General features: G+C 36.5%; 1 protein-coding gene across 3 annotated transcripts in view; it reads left to right on the forward strand.

The window, feature by feature from the left end:
- LOC109098462 (ephrin-B3-like) overlaps window positions 1–9,810 on the forward strand; it is a 42,183-nt gene extending 32,373 nt beyond the window's left edge. For all 3 annotated transcript variants that reach the window (XM_042764987.1, XM_042764989.1, XM_042764988.1), the window contains 3 exons: window positions 1,716–1,808; window positions 2,005–2,067; window positions 3,072–9,810. In XM_042764987.1, coding sequence (XP_042620921.1) covers window positions 1,716–1,808; window positions 2,005–2,067; window positions 3,072–3,502 — 587 coding nt within the window. In that variant the 3' untranslated portion in view covers window positions 3,503–9,810. The remainder of the gene's footprint in view (window positions 1–1,715; window positions 1,809–2,004; window positions 2,068–3,071) is intronic.
- The last annotated feature ends 13,882 nt before the right edge of the window (window positions 9,811–23,692 follow it).

A 23,692-nucleotide genomic window follows, 5' to 3' on the forward strand; every position in this document is an offset into this window, starting at 1 on the left:
ATATTTAGTAATGGGAAGGCTGTGTGTTTCAGAGACTCTGTTTGTGCGCTGAGGGATGATTGTATACATGGTTAAAAGGCAACATAGTTGCGGTCGAGTGTCTGTTTTTCCTGAGAGACAGTTTCCTATATACAAAGCAGCCTGGAGACGGGCAAGTACTAAATAGGCAAGAACCAATGCTGGAAACCCACCAAGCATGTTGGCATGAAAGAGTACGTCGTGTGTGGACGACCACCTCAGTCACAATGGCATACTCGAAATATGTTCACTGAAATAAAACTAACATATTGACTTTTAGCGATTGTCTATTCAATGATTTGGATAGGAAATGTCTGTACATTTTAAAAACCTTCATTTGGAGGATTTCCTCTGCATTGAATTATATTTTTTAGTTGATTTAATTTCTTTAGCAATTCATTCTGTTAATACTTTTAATTAATTGACAGTAATAATGTTTACACATTCTGTTTTGTTTTTTTCTGGCGTGCAACAAAAGTTATAATGACTAAATAAAATTCATATGAATTTGTAACTTCATTAAACTGACATCAACTTAAATTAGAAAGTAATCAAGTTGTAGAAAAAGGGCTTGACATTTATTATATGAAGTAATTTTTTCAACAAACAGTCAGTGAATGCAGTGCTGAGCCTTCAGAAAATGTTGATTGTCAACCGCAGAAGGTCAAACTAAATATAACATGAGCTGTTTATTTTCTGTTCATTTTATAAGATTTGTGAAGCTTCCAACCTTGTTGAAAAAAAAGGACTTCCCTGATATATGAGATTTTGTTTTGTACAAACAGGGATAAAATAAACATCAAAAACGGAGTTGTTTATAAAGGTTGAGCTTAATGAATGCACTCAAAATTGAGAAAATGGATTGAGTTTTTTTTATTTCCCCTCATGCTGTAGAAGTGAACCTAATGATGTTACTAATTGGGTTTCACAAGTTTAAGGAATGATACATTTGTAATGAGGAAAAACCGTGTGGTATCAGGATTGTGTGTGAAACGTGGAGCCCAGCTAATTTTGTTTTTATAAAAAAAAAATTCAAATTACAAGTTAGAAGTTTTAAAAATACTTTTTTGTAAGAATTATGGAGTAACTTTCAAGCAGAATAGTGTGTCCAAAATCTTGTACCACAAGCTAATTTTCTATCACAATTATGATACATTGATGATACAGTAATCCAGTCTGAAAAGCTACTTTGAAACTGTGTATTGTTTAAAGCTCTGTACGAATAAACCTGAATTGGCCTACTACGATGAATCAAATGTTAATTCAACAGATTCTATCAAAACTTGTAGAATTTAAATTGTTTGATAATTAAGACAGGCCAAAATCAGAGGGGAATACAGAAATGTGGTTTGTTTAAAACATGCTATATTTAATTAACATTATGTTAGTTTGGCAAGAATTTCTTATAGTTATCACAACAAAAACATGGATTTGTGCCTCTGATTAATTTTAAAAAATCAATGGGACACCAACATGTTATTTATTCATAGTAAGTGCCAGTTACACAGTTATGCTCGCTTTTCCTTTACATAAGCGAGTGGCTGCAAGTTGCTGTGAAGGAATGGGGAATCATAAACCGGTGTTTTATTGCTAAGTCACAGGGTTCCAGTCAGCCGTCATTGCACACCAATGGAAATATTGAAAGAACCTTGACATTAATAATATGGGTCTTTTTTTTTTCAACCTCTTTCCCAAAGCTACCTCTGACGGTACAAAAGAAGGAATCGACAGCATGAGAGGAGGCGTCTGCGTGACGCGAGGGATGAAGCTGATTCTCAAAGTGGGACAGAGTGAGTATCATCTTTACCTCCAAAAACACATCAGTGAATGAACCTAAGCACTGAGGGAGAGTCAAAATTCAATAAATTTGTGTCAGTACAAGCTCACTCCTGTCCACAATTGAAGCAATTGAATCCTGCACCAAAATGTGCTGAGTGTTTTTCATCTTTTTTATTTATTTTAGTTTTTTGTTTTTTGCTTTCATAGCTGCATATGGCCTTCCCCCAAAGCCCAAACCTGATCCAGGCAGACCCAGCAACAGAATCCCAGGTAACAACCAGAAATAACCTGGGACACATTCACATTCACTTATGAGCTTAACCCTGGGTTAAAATCTGTTTTTTTAAACCAGGATTAAGGCCACTTTTAATCCTCCGTTAAGCAACATTTCACTGTAGCAATTTTGAAAAGATGTTAGCTGTGCACCAGGGTTGTGAAACATGCACTCATTAAATATTGAAGGACTTTGTGCAGTTGCAAAATTTTTCACACTATTTAGGTTTAGTGTCTTGAGGGATACAGTTAAGTGATGCCTACTGCTTCTCTGCATTGTCTGTGTAATTTTTGTCTTAATTTTTGAAGTGATACAATATGGAATATGTAAACATGAAGAAGCTGAAGTAAAATTACAGAAACAAAAACAAATGTAATCTTGAATATCTCCACATCTCTACTGAAATAAATTTACAACTAAATAGAAATACTTAAAAAAAAACTTAAAAACAACAAATTATTATTAAATTATCAAAAAATTTTAAATTAAAATGAAAACTGAAAATAATGAAAGCTTATTCAAAATAACAGTAAATACTATAATAGTGTATAAATAATAACTAACTAAAATAACACTGAAATAAAATGTTAACCAAGGCTCAGAAAGACGCCAAGTAAACAATTTTAATGATGAAAATCCCATGGGGTCTGCTTTCAACTGCATTTACGTATTAACATTGATTTCATATGCATATGCATCTGTTGTCATGTTAATGCACTGTCTAGTGTTCTTTGAATTGATTTCATTTCTTGGAGGCTTAGACTGCACTGGTTGATCTCCATAAAGTAAACATTTGAGGAACCAGCATTGTTGAAGCCAAACATGAGGCATATTTGAACTCAAGCTGGCTGAAATCAAAGCTAATTATGGATTAAATCGAATCGAATCTAAATACTGTCAGGATGTTTGTCATAGAAGATAAAGCCAAAAAGCAAGTGAGCTTCAGAAGTCCTGCACGTGGATGTCGAGTCGTTGATTTATCAGCTCTTTTCTGTTTCAGATACAGAAAGTGGCTCTAAAGCAGGTGATGGGAGTGAGTCCGGTGAGAGGGGAGACAACGGGGCCGTGTCCGTCTCTAACATCGCCTTAATCACCGCCGGTGCCGGGGGAGCCCTCATCCTCCTGATCGCTGTAGTGATCACTGTGGTGTGTTATCGCCGACGGAAAGCCAAGCACTCCGAATCTCACCACCCCGCCCTTACGCTCTCCTCTCTTTCCCCAAAGAGAGGCAGCAGCTGCGGGGCAGCTACGGGAGTCGGCGGGGGCAACAATAATGGCTCAGAGCCCAGTGATATCATCATTCCCCTGCGGACCTCTGACTCGGCGTACTGCCCCCATTACGAAAAAGTCAGTGGTGATTACGGACACCCCGTCTACATCGTTCAAGAGATGCCCCCTCAGAGTCCAGCCAATATTTACTACAAAGTATGAGATCAGCGAACACGCAGACAGCCCATCCTGAATTTATGGTACCTCACACACATGCGCTGTGTCCAAGTGACTCTATATGTAAGAGCCTATTCGCAGTACTAGAACTTGGACCTGAAGTTGAGTTCCAGAAAAGTGGTAAATCCAGATTTAATGTCAAAGCAGTGTGTTTGTGTTTATTTACACGTGTGTGTCTCTGTGCGCGGATCACGGATTTTATATGTACTCAGGTGCAAGTACATTTACATCATCTGCTTCTTGGAGATACGTTTAAACATCCGTTCTGATGGTTGAAACTCAGTTATTGTGCTTATCCTCAAAACCAAACAGTATAGAGTGATTCATACAACGAATACCTGTATAAATAATATAAGTACTTCTTACATTTTTATACGCTGGGGGGAAATTCAAGAAAGTGCACTGGCTGATTGCATTTGTTTATTTGCACATGCATTGTTTTAGTCGTCCATTCACTAAAGGAAATCCGGTATCAAAAGATCTAAACACCGCCTCCACGCCACAATTCCCCACCTTGCTGAATTGCAGATTAGCACAATTTGGCATACTTTACTGGAACTGTACCGTATCGCTAAGATCCAGACAACTGACTGACTCTTTAAAATGCCAAAAACAGTTTTGACTCCATTGTGCGTCTAGATAGGTTTCTATTTAAAAGCTTTTTTCATCATTTGATGAATTAACGTCATCATCACTAGAAACTTTACACAGACTTCTTTTTTCAAATGTTAGCACATTTTTGACAATTTTGGGTACCAGACAAAACAGATGTCATCTGACGTGATCTGGTGAAGACACAAAATTCAATATCCCTAGCACTTTGGAACAGTCTAACATTTTTGTGTAGTTGGCAGAATCAAGCTTTTTTGGCTTAGTTGGATCTGTTGTTTTGCGCATTCTAAAATAAGGCTAATTTTCATAGAAAGGAGGCATGTTTGCGCTGAAACAGAAAAAATGCTTTAATAATTCACTGAAATTTTTTTAATATTATTCCATCGCACAAAACGCTTGTTAAACTGGATTGTGGCAAGTGAATGAGACGCCGAGTGTACTGGTGCAAAAGTAGTGCAACTGTTTAGTGAATTCGTCCCTCTTTATTTTGTTTTTCTCAGTTCATCTGATTGTAAATGTTTGTCTTTTCTGAACTCGGACCTCCATCTGATTTATTTATTGAGCATCAAAGAAACAGTTTTTCATTCCTTTCACTTCATCAGTTTCCTATCGCAACTCCCTAGCACCCGGTTGTTTGTTTTTGAGGTTTTTCAAACATTTTTATATGAGCAGCAGGAATCGCATGTGGAGGAGTTGTAGACGGATGTTCGACTATTTCAGATGGAGACTCTTCTGAGGTTTCCAAGAGGTTGGAGGTCAAAGTTAAGCGGTCAGAGAAAAACCCCTCAGCGCTGCGTGGGAGTCCTTCACTCAGGATGATCTGAGGGGTTCTCACTCTCTGCCTGGCCTTTTGAAGTATTGTGTACTTCATGATAAACTGCTCACTAACCCTAGACACACAATGCCAAACTTCTATACACTTAACACACACATCCACATTACTGCAGTTTGTGTTTTCATGTGTTAACCCCCGCAGATGGACTTCAGCTGTGCGTTTGAATGTGTTTCAAAGAGTTGTGGTTCAAGCTGAAGACTAAGAGATCTAATGCAACTGTGCATCTAAATTAACTCAGTCACAAACTCTCCACATCCTCTTGAGTGTTACACATATCCGTTGCTTGGTTACAATCTCTTCTCGACTCTCATTATCACATTTCGGGTGATGTCTCCAAACCATCTCTGACATTATCACCCCTGTGCCAGCTTGAGGCTTCAGGTCCACAGTTCACCAGAGTTATTTCACTGGATGAGACATGACATCATCACGAGAGACAGTACGTTACCAGCCGGAGTGACCCCGAGCTTTTTGGTTCAGACTTCTCTCTTTACGTCTGTGTTGATTTAAGGATTTCTTGCCGTCATTACCATAAATGACTAACTACCAGAAATGGCACCTTTATCATTTTGTCATGGGATTTTTTTTTTTAAATGTTTTTATTCTTCCTGTTTTATTGCTTTCAACAGTGTTAATTTGTTTGTAGATTGAGCAAATGAGAATATATTAAATGAAGGAAAAACAAACAGTTTTATCCAACCTACCCTGCTTGTGTCTGTGGTAATCCTCGATGGTAACTAGCATTGGGAGCTGTAAGAACAATTGTGGTTCTGATTCCCTTTAACTGTCCCATTGACTATTCCTTTAGTACATCTGAAGAAAGACATTTGCATTTATTGCATTTGCTGTCCTTAAGAGTCTGTCGCCAAATGATGGACTTTTCACAGACTTTTTAATGGTGACAAATTCAATCCAATAATTAGTCCTAACTATGTATTAAATAAAAAACTAAACATGTCAAAAATGTGGTAAGATTTTCTATTTTCCTATTGTCATTAATTAATTAGTCTTTATAAATACAACCAATTACAAAAAACAAAAACACAAAAAAAAACGTGCATCTTTATCTGAACATTGCCATATGAACGTTGAGTCGGGAAATACACTGAGTTAAGTCACACAAGCCTTAAGACCGAAATAACAAAAATAATAACTTTTACGGTACTCATTTGTTCGGGAATCAGACTACATTGGTCATCCTGTATGTGTGTGAATCACAATGAAGAGATAAAGATATTGAGTTGTATTTAAGATGCTTATTAGCAAGTAATTGGATATCTATGAGCAGAACTTTATTCTGCTTCATTTGTGAGTTATGTCTGCAAAATAATTGGTACTTGTTACTAATGAATGGACGGGAGATTTTTTTTTTTTTTTTTTTCACAAAGTCTGCATATATTCTCCAGATTTTTTTCTGATGCACCAATATTCACAATGGCTACGTCCAAAATCACATACTGTACTCTCATGAGTAGATACTTATTTTGATTAAGTAATTACTTCGCAATCACTAAAAAAGTGTGTTCTGTAGGATGAATGTGTGTGGTGCTGCATAAATGTAATCTGGAAGTACTACAGTACGTCTGTGATGTTGCCATTGTCACGTGACCTATCAGCGTCAGTTGTGTTGCTTCTCTGTCATTCACAAGTCCTTTCTCTTGGCCTCATGGAAAAGTAAATTGCCCATCATATTCGCACTTAAGGATCTCGCTGATAGTAGTAGGTCATCCTGGTCTTTTTTCTATACTGTCTTACGATTACTGTGAATTTGGACATACTTCTTTTGTTCCATACTTTTTTTCTCCTACTATATAAGAGGGAAGTATGCCATTTCGGATACAGCCAGAGACTGTTGTGTCGTTATTTGAGGGAGTTTTTATATTGTGGTATTCGAGAAGGATGCATTTCCAGACTACTGCCCCTGCAGGCCTGGAGGAACCATTGTCAGGCTTATTCATATTTTATATTTTATTTTATTTTTATTATTATCATCAATGTATAATTTCTCTTTCACACCAGCATTATGTGATATACTCTGCTGATTTTCATCCTGAAAGATGTAAAGCACTTTTTTGGCTAGCCAGGCCATGGGTTAGGCAGGGTTTTTTTTGTGTTTGTTTGTTTTGTTTTGTTTTTCTTCTTTGTTCAGCTCCTCTGTTTAGCAAAGGCGAGCCATCTGGCCTGAATAGTATTGACCTAAGCCACCCAAAGCATTTCAATACCTACCAAAAATTTCCAACAGTGACCACAAAATGACACCAAACCCTGTTTTACATTTTACATAGTCATTCAATACTGGCTATTATACTTGTATTTGTTTACATTTGTCAACTAACCTAATATCATAATTTGAGATGCCTTTCTCTGAAGTGTGATAAAGACTGTTTCTAACTCAACAGTATTTCTATAAACAATGCTGTTTTCAAGAGGACGTTTTCAGTGTTTTAAAAATCCCAGTTGTACTGGACAGGACTTGATGTTTGGACTATGTTGAGATGTTATTAAAAAAAAAACATCAGGCAATGTTAAATAAATGTTAATACGTTTAAGAAGATGTTGAGATTAGACATTGGGAATAACTGTTTGTTGCACCTATTCCTTTACTCTCTCTTTTCTCTCTCTCTCTCTCTCTCTCTCCAACCAAGACACTCTATCAAATAAAGATTACATTCCATGCAGTAAAACTCACTGATAAAACTAAAAAACTTGCTTCTGAGCTGGTTTATCATGGCTATCATTCACCTTTATAACAGTGGTTCTCAAACCTCCCAGAGGGTGTTTTTACCACTGCTTGTTGTTTTTTGCTGTTTTTGACAGTTCTTCGTTAGGTTTCCCTCTTTCCTCATTCATTCTTGCTCACTTGATCTCATAATATCTTCCCACAGTTCACCTCTGTTGTTACTCTGTTTGTCCATTGACTCGATACGGTTCACTGCTGGCTTGTAATAATTGCTTGATGACATCACTGGCATTTTAATGGCACAATCACTCCCTTCCCCTCCCGGTTTTGCTCGTTCTGTCTTCCTTCTTGGTTCATCTCTCTATATCAGTGTTTGATGTGTTGCCCCCGTCAAGTCTGGGCACTGAATCAAATGGGCACTTTGACAAGCGCCATAAAAACCCCTCACTACCAAAACCCCACATGACCCTTCGCAGTATAGATGTAAGAACCGATGGCTGCTGCATTTGAGCGTCTGTTTGTTCTTGAAACAGACTCTGGCAGAGTGTGATAGAGTTGTTTTTCCGTCCAATAATATCCAAGCCAGCAGGCCTCTGACAGGCTGTCAGAGACGAAGCTGTTAAGACAGAAGCGCAAGCGCATGTGGAGACACACACTTTGATTCGAGATATTGTTACATGTTATCAGTTTCAGAATCATTCATTTTCTTTCGGTTCATTCACCAGGAAATTAAACGGATCCCTTCAATTCAAATATTTATTCAGAATCTGTACCCCTCTCCACCGACAGATGCTTCTGCCCAAAACCGTGGCATTATTAAAGTGGTTCCGGCACAATATGATATTATAGGCAAATTTAAATGCAGAATTTTTTTCCCATACTCCTCTGAGGCTGTGTGCGTGATTGACAGGTCGTATCATACGGTGTGTACTCCTCTTTCTCTGAAACTCACCTTCGCTTTGCCAATGGCCGCCTGAAGGGAGAGGGTCCGTCTGGGCCTCATAGATAGCGAAACTGTGTGTGTCTGTGTTTGTTTTCGTTCGGCTGTTTGTGTGTGTGGAGAGTTCGCCAGCGAATTGGAGGGTTGGCTAGAGGCGAGCCAACCCTAGAGGTTAGCACTGAATCTTTTCGTTTGTGTGTATGGTGTGCGCCCTACAAATTCTTCTGTTTATTGACCTGTACATATGCTGGAGCAGGTCTTTCATTAATTACCAACTTAAATGTTACACACTAGGATCCCTTTCAGAATTTGCATAACTGTCAACACACACACACATACTGCTGTAAAGTTTTATTGATATTCTGACATACCAGGACTATCTCTGCTTTTTTAAACCACATGAACAGATTTCACACCATCTGTGTACCATCAGTGAATCACATACACACATATACTAGCAATTCTAGCACGCACACTTAGTATTGTTCATAATATTTGGCAAAAGTGGGTTATTTTGCTACATACACACACAAGCTCTGCTGCCTACATAGGCAACATTCTAACTGTTATTCTTATGTTGATATTCTAATAGTACAATATTCATAAGCATGGAAATACACACCGTTATGAAAATTAACTATGGTTTAAAAAAAATAAAACCAAAAGAGCATGGTTACTATAGTTAAACCATGGTAACCACAAACAACCATGGTTTTGCAACACTAACCATAGTTTAACCATTATAGTAAAACTGTGTTTATAGTAAAACTGTTATACAAATGGTAATCAATACGTCAAAAAAAAGGTAACTCATGGTTAATTTTTGTAAGGGCAGTACACAAAAATTATGGCAAAAGTCCATTTTAACTGAGCAAACACAGAACATTCCAGTAATGTTAGTGTATGGTTTTCATTTGGTTGTTTTTATTGGGAACCAATAATTATTCTCAGAATGTTCCCAAACACTGGATTGGCATTTGATTTCAACAATTTGAAATGAATTTAGCTGCTAAGCTAATTCACAATACTCATTTACCTAGAAAACAAAGGATGCACAAATAATAGACAAAATGGTCCGTTTTTACTTCGCAAACAGAACTTTCCATGTTCCAAGAACATTCTGGGGACCAAACATTCTTAGCGGGATAATTGTGTTGAATTTAAATGTGCTGGATAAAAATGTTAAATTGAATTATAGATTTATTTATAATCAACATTCTCTTGTATCATCTGCCATCTTGACTTCTTCTGGTGCATTTGTGGGATCCCCTTAATGGCAAAAAAAAAAAAAAACATGCACTGCTGCTTTGGAATACAGGTGTGTTTTAGAATTTTTTTTTTTTTTTTTTTAAGAAGGCAGCACAACTAAGTTACTATAACTACATTCCTGTCAGCAGTACAACATTGGTGCTTTAAAAATATTGTCTCCATAGAAGGCTCACCAGGTTTTGGAGCAGAGCAATAAAATGTAATCTTCATTATCGTCCTACACAACTGCAAATACACTCACACACATCATCCCTTTGGTGACAGAATGAGATTTGTGATCTTGTCAGGATTATCCATGCTCTGGTTTCTAGGTCAGCATTCCATCAGAAACAGACATCCTCCCTAAGAGACACAGGTCACACACACACACACACAGCAATAAAGATTAGCATCTTCCTCTAGAGACACGCTTTGCGCAGAGACCACAACAGCTTTTAATTATCTTATTTTCTCCCACACACTTATTTCAACAAGTACACACTGTCTTTCACACAAGTGCCCTCATGATTGTGTCCTCACACAATACAGACAATAAACCGCACCAGACTGCTTCCGGAAGTAAAAATCCCATTTAAAGTCTCCATACAGAAATTGATTTAACATAAAAACTTTTCCAAAACAGACCTACAGTGAGCACAGAGAGATTGTTAGACAATTGTATGCTTCTGCTCTTATGGTTATATAGACTAAAAGCCAGTTTAAAACTCAGGTCCCTCACTTCCCTGCTGAAAAAATAAAATAAAAAAATAAACCCTAAGCTGGTTTTAACTGGTCTCCCAGCCTGGCTAGGCTGGTCAAGCTGGTTGTTCCTGCTGGTCTCCCAGCCTGACCAGCTAAAGAAGTGGTCAAAACCCCTCTAAAACCAGCTATGAGCAGGGTTTATATTCATTTTATGCTGAATTTGTCTTCATAAATGTTAAGTAATGTGATAGTTTGTGACCTGTGAAAACTTGATTATTTTATGTGTGGGACTGACAAATGTATTGGTTGTAAATATAGACAAGATATAGACAGTAAATATAGAAATGTATAATTTGCAAATGGCACTATTTGATGGCATTGTGTGCATCCTCTCTGCATTCGTTTGCTAAACAGGATTTATTTTGGTAAGAAATTTGACTTGTCCATTTGCTTAAAGAGGTCATGAACTGCCTTTTTATTATTTGTACTGTTCTCTGAGGTCCACTTATAATGTTTTCAATTGTTTACATCAAAAAGCATCATCATATGGAAGTAGTAGGCTTTTTTCTGTCCTGTTTTGACCCCCCTCATTGGAACCATCTTTATTGTTTGATTTCTGTGTAGACGTGTTTGCCTTGTTATTTACATTACATGCACGAATAGGTAGGTGGGGCTAAAAAGGCAGTGATGTAGAAGCAGACATTGATCTTCTTCTGCAGAGCCGGGGCTTAGCCACACTATTACGTCATAAAGTGGCACATTCCACAAGCTGTCATTTTGGCAGATTATCTTCAATATAAGCTGTTTTTAGACTAATGAGAAAGATTTGAGTTCTGAAACTTACAGAATGTTTCATATTTCAATGACCTCTTGCTGTCAATATATGTCAAGAGAATTTTGATTTCTCAGTTCATGACCACTTTAAAAAATGAAGGCTTCATCCTTACATACTATACATGCTTTCCTAAGATGTAGTAGGCAAAAAAAAATAAAAAATAGCAGGCCTGTGTGGAAAGAGTAGCATTTATAAAACAGTAGGCAAAAGGTACACAGATGAGCTGCTACTTCTGGAGAACTTCTGAGGTGCTCATCTAGTTGATACTTTACTATTCCATAAGGCCATGAAAGAGGATTTGTGAATGACACTGATGCTGGTTGGTCACATGATAATGACAACATAATGAATGTAGTACAGACAGATTACATCCATACTACACAATTAATACTTTTTAATATTTATGCATAATTACTCAAAAGAAATATCAATGTTTGCATGATTCATACACACATACTGTTAAAAAGGGGGTTGTACCTTTTTTTTCAACTTTAAAATTCTTTGGATGAAACAGTGAATCTTGATGGTGGTTGATTCGGTTCAAGGCTTTTTAAATGTTTAAAAAAAATGAGAAATTACTGAGAAAATACTTCCAGCACCAGGCTGCTATATATACATACATTCTATACTGTCAGCCTCACAATCAGCTTCTGCTGATGCTGTTTTTGTAGACATTTCTCTAGAACTCTAAAGGTCGGGTGAATTGTCCTCAGTATCCCTCAGCTCATTGAGACAAAGAATACAGCCCCCAAAGCAAAATTTTTCCTCAAACTCTCTCTCTCTATTTCCCACTTTCTCTTCCGAGCTGGATTTGAGATGTGAATGAACTTCACCCAGTCCATCTCTTTCCTTTTTAACTCGTCATTGTGCTTGGCGTGGCCTTTGACCCGGGCACTGTGTGGAATGCGTGTGAGGGGTTTTGAGAAGCGAGGAGGCGGTGCGGGTCAGGGAATAGGGGTTGCCTTTTGTTATTTCTCCTCACAAAAACAAAACCTGGTGGCCCTCAGACAAAAAGATACAGGGAAGGCTGTGCATAGAACCAGTGAACCATGGCCGTGTCTGCATGTGTTTTTGAAAGTGAGAGGGAACATTTGTTTTTGAAAGGGGGAGTTTCTGGCAGAAAGAGCAGGGATTTATGAAGGTAATAGTTGTGCATGTTTAGATTTGGGGAAGTGTAGAGAGGCTTTTGGAGCTCTCTCCTCACATACATAAAAACACAGACTTGTACTTCCTTAGTGTCTCACACCCTGTGTTTTCTGAAGCCTGAGTAGTAACATAAACTTAGGATTATAAAATGTCACTGAAGGCAGCCGAAGTTGAAGAGTGGGTTAGGCTTTAAGTGTAGATCTGGTTAAAAGGTTAGTTCACCCAAAAGTGAAAATCATCACTGATCATCATTTCAAGTCCATATGACTTTCTTTCTTTCTTGGAATACAAAGGTTGAATGTTTATGCTCTTTTCCATCCAATGACAGTCAAAGGGATGCTGTCAAGCTTTAAATTTGACAAAAAGTACCAATTTTATTGTAAAATCACAAGGATGCACAAATAGTTATTGGTCGATATTAATGATTTTTTTTTAAAGATTGATCTGTAGGCTATCAGTCGGTATTGTATATTTATTGTGCATGGTCATTTTCTCTATTTTTATATTCATTTAACTTTGCTATATGTATATATTATGTAATGTAATCTTAATCAAATCTCAAAATTAACTACAATTAATTTTTGTACTAAGTGAATATCCTTAAATTAAAACTATTTGTTTTTGTCAATTGAAATAAAATAAAATATTAAATTAAAAACTTAAAATGAAAGAAAATTGACAAAATTGGCATAAAATCATTTCAGGTTGAAGTAGCCTAGTAAATTATTCCAACTGAAACTGATATATATAAAATATAAACACAAAATAAAAAATATGTAAAAACAGAGATTAATAGAAATTAAAAAGTACATACTGTGCTTAAATGTACTTGTAGCATTTAAAATGAAATATATATATATATATATATACCTTGATTGTATTTGCTAAAAATCTTCTCAACTCTAATTTGCATTTATGTACATTTATGTACATATATGTGCAGCAGGTTTGAAAAAATTAATGCCAATTTGTCTTATAACTGATCGCACAACAGCAAGTCTGAGTATATGCGACAAAGAAAACTTGCTAGATAATGTGGATTTTGGGTGAATAGCAACTTTAATTTTGTTCTGTACATCACACAAAGTTGTCATTTTGTTGTACAACATTTTTGACAGCCATAGTATGTCCCAACATAAACATTCTGTCTAACTTCTCATCACATGTTCAAAGAAACAAAGAATCTCTGGGGTTTGGAACATCATGACAGTAAGTAAATGATAATTTTAGTGTGAACTTCTCATTAAAAGGTTGGAAGGTTTGTAATGTGACACAAACAGCAGCAGCGCCCTAGCAGACACCCTGCACAAGCACACTTCCCCATCCCAGCAGAAGATGTGGGGTGTAACTCGACCCTCTAGACATACATTGCATACAGAGGCTCACATATTTGCTGACTCTTGAATCTGAGCTCAAAGGAACCCCAGCTGTCATTGACTGACTTTACAGCTCCACACACACACTCTCTCTCTCGCTTTTCCTCTTTTCTTTCTTTCATTCTCTTTGAAAGGTCAGTGTTTCCCATAAGGACAGAGTTCCAATCATGCCCCGTGTGACATTAACCCTGTCTTCATGTATTATTGGTCCAGAGGGTGGAATGTCTCTCTGGAGTCCCCTATCTCTGTGTTGTCTCCTATGTCTCTGTTTCCCCTGTCTTTCTGCAGTCCGCTGTCTCCACGTCATGCTCTCTGTCTGTTTTTTACAGCCTTGTTCGAAGTGCCCCTCTGCAGTGTGTTCATCACCTCCACACACATAGTGCAGCTATTCTTATTTCTTATTTAAGGTACGAGAGGTGCTATATTGTAGTACATATTGTAAACATAGTAGTATACTTAAAGTATGATGTAAAGTACACTTAAAGAAAACTTTCTAGTATACTTGCAGTATAAACCTACTAAACTAGTAGTTTACTGAGACTATACTTCAGAGTGCACTTAAAATGCTACATGTATTTAATTAGTAAAATATCAGTATACCTATAAGTTAACTTTTAGTATAGTTGCAGTACAAACTAAAAACATATATGTAATCTAGTTGTGTACTCAAAGTTTACTACTGTTATACTTAAAGTATACTTTTATATACTAGAAAGTGGGCCAATTTAGTCCCAAGGAGTATTGAAATAGTACACTTACAAGTATACTACTAGTGCACTAATATTTGTATACTTGCTACATAAAGTATACTTAAAATATACTTATAATTTTTATAATTAAAACATTCTTTATATCATATATTATTTTAAATAGAATATATATATATATATATATATATATATATATATATATATATATATATATATATATACATATACACATATATATATATATATATATACATATACACATATATATATATATATATATATATATACATACACACACACACACACACACACACACATAAAAACATACTGTATATATATATATATATAAAGTCCAGACCATGTTATATTAAATAGTAAAAACATTTATTCAGTTCAATTAAACTATTAAAGTCTTAGTCAACATGAAACTATGTTTGCAACGCAATTTAATCTGTCGTATTTTGTAATGAAACAGGAAATAAAATGACTTGAATTCATCCATTGGGAATTGATTGAACTGTGAAAAGTGGTTGTTCAGAAGTCAGGTGATTTGAGGGAAGAGGATAAAGGAATTTGTGAGGCAGAACAAGATATTAAATCTTGATTGAAGTTTTTGAAAATGTATGAAACCATTTTTCTTTTAAATTTGAAAAAGCACTGATAAATCAAGAATAATAAAACCAACAACATGCATTAAAAAAAATTGCATGGCTTTATTTATGAATTATTTCAAGGCCATTTTGAGGCTTTATTGAAGCAGTTATTCTTTAAAGACCTTTAAAGATTCTTTAAAGTATCATCGCAGTGGGATATAAATTAATGTTTTATTCGTAATCTTTTTACATTAATCCATTTTCAATAAATGATGTGAGCTAGAATTCTGTGCTGCTGTTCTTTGAGCAGAAGTGTTATGCCAGGTTAGCTTCTGTTCCCCAATGAATCAGGTTTGCTCTTGCTGCTTCAGTAGTTCTGTAGTCTAAATGCATTTGTATCTATGGACTTGCATGAGTGTTGTGTGTGTGTGTGTGTGTGTGTGTGTGTGTGTGTGTGTGTGTGTGTGTGTTCATGTCTTTGTGAATTTAGCTTTGTACATCTCTCTCTGCCTCGCGCTCTCATTAGTAGTGTGTATTTTATTTTGAAGATGAGGTAAACACATTGTGTGTGTTTGATTGCAGCTCTTTCCACATTAGGAGCGCTGGGGCAATGGTGGGCCAGATGAAGGGACCAGAGAATTTGGAGAGTGTTCAGGTAAATATTTACACAACAGACAATCAGCAGAACATGGATCCCGAGAAAGTTTACTTGTGTGAGAGGTCTTGTGTGTTTGTGTATGTTTATGCCAGCTTGGTGTATGTGATTGTTAATGTGTGTTTGTGTGAGAGTGTGTGTGGCACGGATGCTTTGTTTCGTCTGTATCCAATGCGCACCAGCTGCCATTTGTATTTACAAAAGTGAGTGTGTGTGTGTGTGTGTGAGTGTGAGTGTGCGTGTGCGTGTGAGTGTGCGTGTGTGTGTGTGTGTGAGTGTGCGTGTGTGTATGAGTGTGCGTGTGTGTATGAGTGTGCGTGTGTGTATGAGTGTGCGTGTGTGTGTGCGTGTGTGTATGAGTGTGCGTGTGTGCGTGTGTGTGTGTGTGAGTGTGCGTGTGTGTGAGTGTGCGTGTGTGTGAGTGTGCGTGTGCGTGTGTGTGTGTGTGTGAGTGTGCGTGCGTGTGTGTGTGAGTGTGCGTGTGTGTGTGTGTGTGAGTGTGCATGTGCGTGTGTGTGTGAGTGTGCGCGCTTGCGTGTGTGTGTGTCTCAGACTTACAATGTTTCCTTTAATACAAATCAACAACTGTGTGAGAGAGATCATCAGTGTGTGTGTGTGTGTGTGTGTGTGTGTGTGTGAGTCTGGTAGTTTTGGTTTGGAACTTTGCCCTACATTTAATACTAACCCAGTTCAGTCAGCTGGAGTGTGTTTCTCTCCCCCGTCACATCAGCAGAATTTGCCAGATTTACCCAACTACTGCTGAAGGGCAGACACACAAACACACACACACAATCACACACACACACTCGAGGGTCACAATGATTCTACAGGCTTGTGTGTTTCATCCATCATTCTATCTATCTATCTATCTATCTATCTATCTATCTATCTATCTATCTATCTATCTATCTATCTATCTATCTAAGCTACTAGTCAGTTGGGTGTTCTTGGTGATTGCTAGGCAGTTACTAAGGTGTTCTAGGTAGGTTGTTATCTGTTTGTTTGTCTGTCTGTCTGCTTTTTTCCTCTGCTAGAGCGAGATGGAGCTGCACTTTTTCCTGAAAGAAATCTTGAAACGTGATGATACAGAGTTTTGAATGATCAAAAAAAGGTTGTTTTTTTTGTCATTTGTTATGGCATTCTTTAAAGTGACAAAATGTAGAAGGAACACATTAAAATTATAAAATTAAGAAATATTGGGACAGAAGGATAACTAGGAAGAAAGACTGATAGAGAAAAAGTACAGTTGAACAGCTGGAGATTCGTATCAAATACCAAATGTACATGGATTCTATGACAACCAGTCACCTGGCAACGAGATAGACAAAAGCTAGGTTACCCTGGAGACCAAATGTGTTTGTCTGTCTCTTGAAAGAGAAAACTGGTCAGTGGTGGTAGTGTGTCTCTGTGTGTGTAAGTGTGTGTGTGCGCTCATCAGGGCCATTAAGGGAAGAGAAAGAGGAGAACAGTTACAGAATTTTATTTATTTTTTTTTACAGAAAGCTCTTTATTTTAAGTCTGCATTCCTCAGTTGTCTCATCATATAAGAGTCTCAGGCTAAACTGTAACTCGTTCACTAAAGTGCTATACGAGCCATGATCTGCCTTAAACAAATCAAATCTTCATTCATGTTCCACTTCATTTTGGGGTGTTTCAAGACAATAAATCAGATAATATTTTCCACTATCAGCTTTGTTCTCGTCTTTAGAATAAACAAAACCGTTGGGCTCAAATTTATATCCTGACCAGGTGAATAAAACAATCAATAAATCACTTTTCATGCATATAAATGATTGTCCTATTTATGAGAAACAAAAAAAAATGTTTTGTGTTGATATGATTCACTTGATGTGATATGAGAAAAAAGGCCAAACAAACTGAATTTTTGTTTCATTTTCAGTGGCATTTTCCCTTGATCCCCAATTAATTTGGCCCTGCTGCACACAGTAAAACATTGGTGTATTTCCTGACCTCAAAAGGCATTCAGAAAGAGTTGTTCTAATGTTCTCCTGAGATATGATCTCTGTTAACCTATCAACAGCATGTCTGCCTTTGATTTCCTTAAGTAGCTGCTCATCCACAAACGTCAAAGTTTATTAGAGAATCTTACCAAGAAGACCAGCTGAACAAAGATTTGGTGAGCTTCAAAGCTAAATTGGAAGCCATTCAAATTTGACCAGAGTGGTATTTGGATATGTTGTGATGATGGATGAGATCATGAAGAGCAGAGGGTTAGTTTCAGAGGATTAGCTAAGAAAGCACACAAGACACTTTGGCGCGGGTCCTTCACTGATTTTCCTCACTTCAGCCCTTGAGACAAAGTCCCCTGTGTTGTCAGATAGTACACCAAAGTCTGTTAGCTATTAAATGGAAATATAAAATTACATTTTTACATCATCCTTGAAAATAAGACTCTTAAATGTACTATGAAAACATAGTGGCCCAGTTTGAGCACTGAAAAACTTTGAGGCTTTTGTAGCACCTGCTGTACAACTATGCATGTCCTTCTGAATAATCGCAATGTTAGATACAAGTTGCATACAGTATGTTTATTTTTAACAATTTCTCTACACATTCCAACATTTTAAAATTAAATATTTTACATAATCTTTGGAATTGCTAAAAATGTGCTAAATATATATATATATATATAACATGCTTCCCAGTTTAGGGACTGAAAAGTCTTGTGGTGTAGCACCTACAGCTCTGCATATCCTTCTGAATGATCCCAATAACCAGTGCCAAGATTTCAGTCTATGTGACACATTTCAGTGTGGATTGTTTAGTGCACCTGTCATAATATGATGAAGGATTTGCAAATGCATTGTTATTGAAAGATAGGGCAGTGAAAACTTAGCGTTACGCTATTCACATGTTAGGAGAGGCTTTGAATAGAGTCTTAAAGGCACAGCTAATGAAATTGCTTGTTTAATACAGAGGGTCAAATACTAAAATATGACTGGTTTTGGTGGAAAACACTTGACTAACAAAATCTTTGTTCTTGAAACACTAAAAATTATTATTTAAAAAAACTGTTGAAAGTCAGAAATGTGTTAACAGTATAAAAAAAATAATAAAAAAAATAAAAAGAGCCTTAACCTTTAAATCTGTAAGACACTTCAGGAGATTAAATGTGCTTTAGTCAGAGCAGTTAGGAGCTTAAAAATGTCAGCATGAGTGACAGTTTATGTGAAGTGAAGCTTTTGTAAATACAAAATGGCTATAAGACCCAGCATGGCAAAAAAACAGCTTAAACCAGCCTAAGATGGTCTTCCAGCCAATCCAAGCTGGTGTTTATCTGGTTTAGTTGCTCTGCCAGCTGGTCTTCCAGTCAACACAGACCAGCTTTACCCACTTGGCCAGACTAGGAAAGCCACCTCAGGCTGTTTTTTCTGCAGGACTCTGTAACTGAAGAGTTTGTATCTGTCTCTGTAACTGTGCTACCAGCTGTCTGTTTTGCTCAGTCCATGTTGTAAAAATCAGACACATTCATGTCTGTGTCTTTACTAATGTCACTCCTGTCAAAAAAGTGATAAAACTGACAGGGAAAAACTCATTCTGTGTACTCTGCTGCAACAGCTAGCAACTCTCTCACCCCTGAACTCTTCAAGCCAAACAGAGAATGCCGTATAAAGAGAAACAAATGGCAATTTGCTATTTCATTATTTCTCTGCCTTTATCTGCCTGTATTACGTCATTATTTACCTCAGAGGAAAAGGCTTGAGATTTCTCACGGATGGAGGGAGGTGGGGAGGCGTGAGAAGGTGGTGCGAACAATGGGGAGGAGAAAAAAAATATTTCATTTAGTGCAAGCTTTTAGAGTGTCAGCTTTCATTTATTTGTGGTGACTTTCTCCGGGCCAATTAAAGTGGCACCCGGGAAAAATGTAGCAAGAGAGATGAATGTCAATATTTGCTCTGCCTTACGTCACACACGTACAACAGCGCATACACTCGCACATCAGACAGTAATTCCCTGGCAGAATGATCAGGTCAATAAACTACAAAACCTGCTGGGCCTGCTTAAATACACACGTTCACACACACACCCACAAACCCATGAGAGGAACTTACCGATTCTGTATAAGATGTTTTTTTGCTGTAAAAACTGGATTGCAGCAAATGTGAAACTTTTGAAGTCTTGTACTATTTTGGTTTCAAATCTGGCAGTTATGATTCTGTTTTTAGCCATTGATTCCAAACCCATAGGGCTTGCTTTCTTCTGTGGAACAAAAAAGAAATGTTAGGCAGAATGTTTATGCTGCTCCATTCAATGAATAAAGGTGTACACTGTCAAACAAAAAATCAGCCTCTCTAGCAGTAATAATTTATTTAACAGGATTTATTGTATGTTTTGATGTTTGATTAAAAAAAATGTAATGATTTATTACAAAAAAAAAGAGACAAAAATAAGTAAAGACACTAGTGTCAAGTCTTGCTTCACTGTTCAGTTATCTCATTTGGCTGAATAAAACACTTATTCAAGCGAATCTCCTCGACACACATCGCTGCACACAAAAGCACTTTCACCTTTAGCACATGGCGGGAGGCACAGTTTCCCAAACACGACTCTATTTATTTCCATCTGTAAAGGAGCCCAGGGCAGCTCCCGTAGTGATTGTGTTTTTAATTAGTTTGCCGTAAACTATTAAGATGGCACAAAACCCCAAATCCTAATCAGAAGGAACAGAAGCTTAAACTGCCCTTGGTCCATTAGTGCTAATAATGTACACCTTTGGAAAGGCTTGTTGAGGAAATATGGAGAACTTCTGATTTTTTATCAGTCTTTAATTAAAGTTTGTGTGTGTGTTATTTTTCTCATTCAGATTTCTTAGTGCAGGTTTTACTGGAAGAAGCAGTAGGACAAAAAAAAAGGTTTTCTGTTAAGAAATGTCAGATTTACTTCATGTTTGACACGAGTTAATTAACCTTTGGGTTTGACAGATATCAGTGCGTACAACGTGTGAACAAGCTCATCCCACCAAGTCTTAGTTTGGCTGCAGAAATGTATTTTTTTCTCCCAGCGTCTGTTGGTGGGATCGGAACATTAGGATCATTTTCATGTGGATTCATCCCTCAGATTGGATTAAGGATTTGTCAGCTTGTCATCTTGTCAATGTTAGGTAGGCTTGATGCAAGACAGATTGTTTGGGTTCAACTGAAGTGAAAACCCAGTGACACCGCTGTCACCTTCCCCCCTGAGAACAGACAAGACTGGCATTGTGATTATTGTTTGTTCTGGCAATTTATGGCATTTAAAATCACAATGACAATGTGTCAAGCCATCGTTATACAAGAAAATGCTTGTTGAATCAGTTTCCAAATTCAGTGCTTAGATACAGCTGAATAGAACTAAACAGAAACATTGTTTGATCACAACGGTGATCCTGTCTGGTTTGCAAACCTGTTTACCTGCCTGTCTGCCAGCTTCAATAGGTCCAGCTGCTGCTGATTGTGTATACAAACCTTGTCAAAGTGTTCAAATGTTGTGTTCCAAAAGCAACCAGGTGAGTGGAAGAAGAGAATGAGAGAACAGAAAGAAAAAAAAAATGTAGGGAATTAAAATAGCTCTGACTAATGTTGTATGGCTGGAATCTCAGTTTTTATACAAAATTACTATGATATATTAATAAGACATGTTAAATCTATCACTTCACAAATCTCTCCATGGTAGTGGTGGCTGAAAAATTTGGGTGTCTCCATTGTCTCAAGTCACAAATCATTTTACTTCAACTTCAAATTATAGTCTATCTGATAGCATTTTGATAAAGGCATCTTTTGTGTACTTCTGAGTCTAAATGTGTATTAGCAGTTCTTGTGGAAAAAAGTGTACTTAATTGTATCAGATATGCACTTGTAGTGTACTTCAAATCTTAAAAGTTTATTTAAAAAAACTGTATTTGCAGATAATGTAATATTATGAAATAAAAGGTTAGCTGAGTGTACTCAAAGAGAGTATGCATTCATTTTTTTAAATAATATTGTTTTAATAATCTTCTGTTGTGCTTTACAGAAGTACACTTGACCAACATACAATAAGCATACTATGTACTTGATTACTTTTAACTGAAGTGTGTTGTTTGATATAAGGTTGAATATTTTTTTAGATGCACTAAATGTAATGATAATGATAAAGTTGCAATTCAATATTTCAACAATCTTAAATATAATGCTTATATAATATAATAGGTGTGTAATTACTGATATATGTAAATAAATGTCATACTGTTTCAATAGAAATAACATTATAGTATATTTTAGTTCACCATAAACACTTGTCATTACATTATGGAATAAATTTTTTTAGACAATAGATGTAGGCCTAATTATGAAATTACAGATAAAGATGTAGTTAAATTCTGCTAAACTGAGTCATAAACACTCTAGTTCTGCTAAATGCAATTAATATAAATTTAGACTATATTTCATTTTAATTTAATTGCAATTGACATGCAATTAAGTGTCCAATATTACTGCATACTCAAGTATATAAGTAAAAGTAAATTGTATAACATTAGCCTGTGCTTCTTTTTCACAAGGCACGATCACAATGGAAAAAATAGCATGATTTGACATAAAGAATCAAAATATATGATACCCTTGTTGCCAGCTTGCGTGTAATATACTGAAGTGTAATCTCGATATACAGTTTTGAGGATTTCAAGAAGCTGTACTTTTATGCCTACTGTCTAGGTTTTTTCAAGATGGCCACTGAGTGAACTTACTAGGACTTTTCTGGTAATGGTAGAACACATGTATATACACCTTTTCTCTCTCCTCAGGCTAGTGTAAGTGTTATTTTCTCATTCATCATTCTCGGTCCTTTTATATGACAGGAATTTAGACTTCCTGTCACAGTAGTGTTCAGTCAGTATCAACTCACTTTAAACAACATAGAAGCACAACAGATAAACTCATACTCACATAAACCTACAAACATTTCTGACTTTGAAATGATCTCTGAATCTCTGAAATTTACCCAGACTGAATTCTGAAGTAAAGTGTGAGTGTGTGTGTTGAATGTGTGTTTGGAGCACATAAGGTGATGCTTGAGCACTGTATGGACCGCGAGCACTTCATGAAATCTATGAACATTTCATCTTCTAGAACAGAGCGAGAGAGAAGAAGGGAGCGAGACAGAGAATGTGAGAGTGAGATATGTCATACCTGATCCAGGGCTTGGAGTGGTAAAGATGCAGAGGCTGGTGGACCTTGAAGATGAAGAGACTGTTCTCTGCTTTCTCCAGATGAGCTGCTCCTCATCTCTCTCTCAGTCTCTCTCTATGTATGAGGAAACACTGAGATGAAAGGCAGCTGAAGTGTTTGAAAAATAGACTTTGAAATAGAAAAGGTCCTGTTTGGCCTGTGTTAGAGATGAGAGAGTGGATGAGAAAAGAAAAGGATGCAAAATGAGAAACAGATGAGTAATGCAGGAGATGACTAGCCAACACCAGCCGTCCATTAGAAACAGGCTGTCATCTACCAAACAGATGCAGAGGTGGATATGAATTAATACACTATTAATATCATTTTGAGAGCGTTCCATTTAAATTTTTTTCATTGTGTGTTTTTGTTAATATCTCAGAGGGTGTACAATACAGCCCTGGTTCACCCTGAAGAGCACATCTTTGTTTGTTTTTTTTTGTTTGTTTGTTTGTTTGTATTTGGTTATTTCAAATATTTGTGGTTGTGTTATTTTAGTATTTTTTATATACTATTTTAGTATTTATATATATTTTTTAAATAGCTTTTCTTTTATTAGTTTTAGTCATTTTGTTGTGTGTTTTTATGTTTATTAGATTTTTTATATTTCTATTTAGCTTTATTCTATTTCAGTTTTAGTT

Source organism: Cyprinus carpio, chromosome A10, assembly GCF_018340385.1.
Source record: "Cyprinus carpio isolate SPL01 chromosome A10, ASM1834038v1, whole genome shotgun sequence".
NCBI classification, from domain to species: Eukaryota; Metazoa; Chordata; class Actinopteri; order Cypriniformes; family Cyprinidae; genus Cyprinus; species Cyprinus carpio.